The sequence below is a fragment of the Hyla sarda genome, chromosome 11 (genome assembly GCF_029499605.1).
Source record: "Hyla sarda isolate aHylSar1 chromosome 11, aHylSar1.hap1, whole genome shotgun sequence".
Classification (NCBI taxonomy): Eukaryota; Metazoa; Chordata; class Amphibia; order Anura; family Hylidae; genus Hyla; species Hyla sarda.
The window spans coordinates 92490857-92494110 of record NC_079199.1 but is presented as its reverse complement, the minus strand read 5'-3'; the positions used below and the strand labels follow the sequence as shown (position 1 = coordinate 92494110).

General features: G+C 39.0%; 1 protein-coding gene across 1 annotated transcript; it reads right to left on the bottom strand.

Moving 5' to 3' along the window:
• Positions 1-267: 267 nt before the first annotated feature.
• LOC130294966 (taste receptor type 2 member 40-like) lies at positions 268-1173 on the bottom strand. Its single transcript, XM_056545122.1, has one exon. It carries the CDS (start codon positions 1171-1173, stop codon positions 268-270), a length of 906 nt encoding a protein of 301 aa, XP_056401097.1.
• Between the last annotated feature and the right edge of the window lie 2081 nt (positions 1174-3254).

The following is a 3254-nucleotide window of genomic DNA, read 5'->3' as shown; positions in this document are numbered from 1 at the left end:
TAGACTTGCATAGACGTGACCGAGCCTCTGCACTACATCACCAGTCATCCGGCACGGAACGAAGTTTGCTCCGTGCACCGGATGTCTGGGGTGCCGAAGCCGAGATTGTGCGGTCCCCAGCAGTGGGACCCCCGCGATCAGACATCTTATCCCCTATCCTTTGGATAGGGGATAAGATGTCTAGTACCCCTTTAAGTGGAAATCTAGGGTGAGTTCCCACGCTTTTTTTTCCCAGGACTTGACCCCTGTATATTATGTAGTAGAATTTCATGTCAAAGCTTTTTCTAAGGGAGAACAAATAACCCAAATAGAATGGAGCTTTTTCTGTAACTTGCTGCTTGCTCGTATTAATATTGCTATGCCAAGAAAATGATATAGTGCATAAAGGAATGGAAAGGCGCTACTCCACTGTTTAAAAACAAGTCGTACAATTAAAGAAGCCAAAAGAGCAATAAAGAAAAGATTATAAGCGAGTAAAGAGAGAATTGTTTTCATAGCAGTGACGTGAGCCTGAACAATCTGAGCGCTAAGTTGTACATTGTTATTATGGATCTGTTTGATGTGTCTATACAGAGATAAAACTATATTCAGAGCCGAACCAGAAAACAGTAGAAGACACAAAGAAGAAAATACAATATAAGGTGCATAAAATAAAAGATCTAAGTCTATAAAGTCTGGATCCTGTAGAGATTGTGTGGAGTTTAGAGATGGTTCATGTGACAACCTCAGTGCAGCCGGAGAACTTACAAGAAATGACGCAACGATGGACAGAAGAAGGATCCATGGAAACATCTTGGGGAACTTACGCTGAATATAAATATAGAGTTTGTGGTTGATATTCACAATCTTCAGGCAAAAGTGAATGGCGAGCCATGTGGAGAAGAGTAAAGTGCATAACATTATAGACAGATACAAAAGAGTAATGGAGAGAACATTGAGTACATTTGCATGGTTTTCCTTAGTTATCACAATAAAGTGAACAATTACTAGAAGGAATCGGTGAATAAGAAGAATAAGACTAATCCCAGAGATCAGCTGATCACTTATATCAAGTCTTTTGTTCTTCATCCAGTCCAGAATATTCACAACTAATATAAACATGTATCCAGGGAATGTTATCAGGATAGAAATAAGCTCTACAACCAACGTGCTGATCTCCAGAAATGTTGGCATATTGGTATTTATATTAGAAGATTATATTAAAGACAATAGGATGTTACCACTCGTCTTAAAGAAATACTTGTGTCCTGCAAACACTGTATGGAGAGACAGAGTGAAATGTTTAACTGGAAAGATGCAAAATATATTATGACTGACTATATGAAATGCAAATAGTTTTCCATATCCGGATAGTTTGATGGAATCTGAATGCTGGGTTCAGCCAGTATGATATGTCGGGAAATAATGTCCAGGATTAACAGGAGATTTAGAGCAAATATAATACCCATAGCCATTGTATATGGTAGTTTAGCCCACATAGTATGGTATTGTGGTATGAAATTATACTATGTAACATTTATTATGCGTTGTATGTTATATGGCATGTTAATATGGCATCTGAAGCCACAATAGATGGCATATTTTTGTGAAGGCCACCAGGATGTTGAAGATGAAAAAGCAGCCGACAGAAAATAAATCACTTTTTTAATTTTTTAATTTTGAAAAAATTTGAAAAAAATCATTCATTTTTTGAGAGTCGCAACTGGATATTAAAGATATAGAAGCAGTAGATAGTAAAGAAATCAGTTTTAAAATTTTAGCTTTTGAAAACATTTTACAAAATTCTTAGTTTTTTGAGAGTTTCCACAAGATATTGAAGATGAAGAAGTGGTAGATAGTGAAGAAGTCACTTTTTGAAATTAAACACAAATTACCAAATTTTCTTTTTTTAAAAGATGGAACATGATATTAAAGATGAAGAAGCAGTAGACAATAAAGAAAATGTTTTTTTTTTATGTTTAAAAAAATTTGCGTTGTTATGTTAAACCCAGGTAAAATGCTTGATTTGATGAAACCCAGATAATACATGTACAGTGCATTCAATTGTTATATTATCAGGGCTCAAGTCCTGCAGGAACTCATGGGAATGGAGTTCCTGCACTTTTACCACAGCAGGAACGCAGTTCCCATGAGCAGGAGTCCTGCAGGACCTGCCCTTAAAGGGTTACTCCGCCCCTAGACATGTTATCCCCTATCCAAAGGATATGGGATAAGATGTCTGATCGTGGGGGTCCCACTGCTGGGGACCGCTCAATCTCGGCTTCGGCACCCAAGACATCCGGTGCTCGGAGCGAACTTCGCTCTGTGCTGGATGACTGGTGATGCAGGGCAGAGGCTCGTGATGCCACAGTAATGCCCCCTCAATCTAAGTCTATGGGAGGGGGCGTGACAGCCGTCATGCCCCCTCCCATAGACTTGAATTGAGGGGCCATGACCGAGCCTCTGTACTACATCACCAGTCATCCGGCACGGAACGAAGTTTGCTCCGTGCACCGGATGTCTGGGGTGCCGAAGCCAAGATTGTGCGGTCCCCAGCAGTGGGACCCCCACGATCAGACATCTTATCCCCTATCCTTTGGATAGGGGATAAGATGTCTAGTACCCCTTTAAGTGGAAATCTAGGGTGAGTTCCCACGCTTTTTTTTCCCAAGACTTGACCCCTGTATATTATGTAGTAGAATTTCATGTCAAAGCTTTTTCTAAGGGAGAACAAATAACCCAAATAGAATGGAGCTTTTTCTGTAACTTGCTGCTTGCTCGTATTAATATTGCTATGCCAAGAATATGACACAGTGCATAAAGCAATGGAAAAGAGTGATTCCACTGTTTAAAGACATGTGCTACAATTAAAGAGGCCAAAAGAGAAAAATAGAAAAGATTATAAGCGAGTAAAGAGAGAATTGTTTTCATCGCAGTGACATGAGCCTGAACAATCTGAGCGCTAAGTTGTACATTGTTATTATGGATCTGTTTGATGTGTCTATACAGAGATAAAATTATATTCAGAGCTGAACCAGAAAACAGTAGAAGACACAAAAAAGAAAATACAATATAAGGTGTGACGTAAAATAAAACATTAAAGTCTGTAAAACATGGATTTTGTAGACAATGCGTGAAGTTTAGAGATGGTTCTTGTGTCAACCTCAGTGCAGCCGGAGAACTTACAAGAAATGATGCAATGATGGACAGAAGAAGGATCCTTGGAAACATCTTGGGGAACTTACGCTGAATATAAATATAAAGTTTGTGGTTTA

Bases quoted from the DNA above. Each gene is read 5' to 3' on its own strand.
- LOC130294966 (XM_056545122.1), bottom strand. From the start codon at position 1,173: ATGCCAACATTTCTGGAGATCAGCACGTTGGTTGTAGAGCTTATTTCT.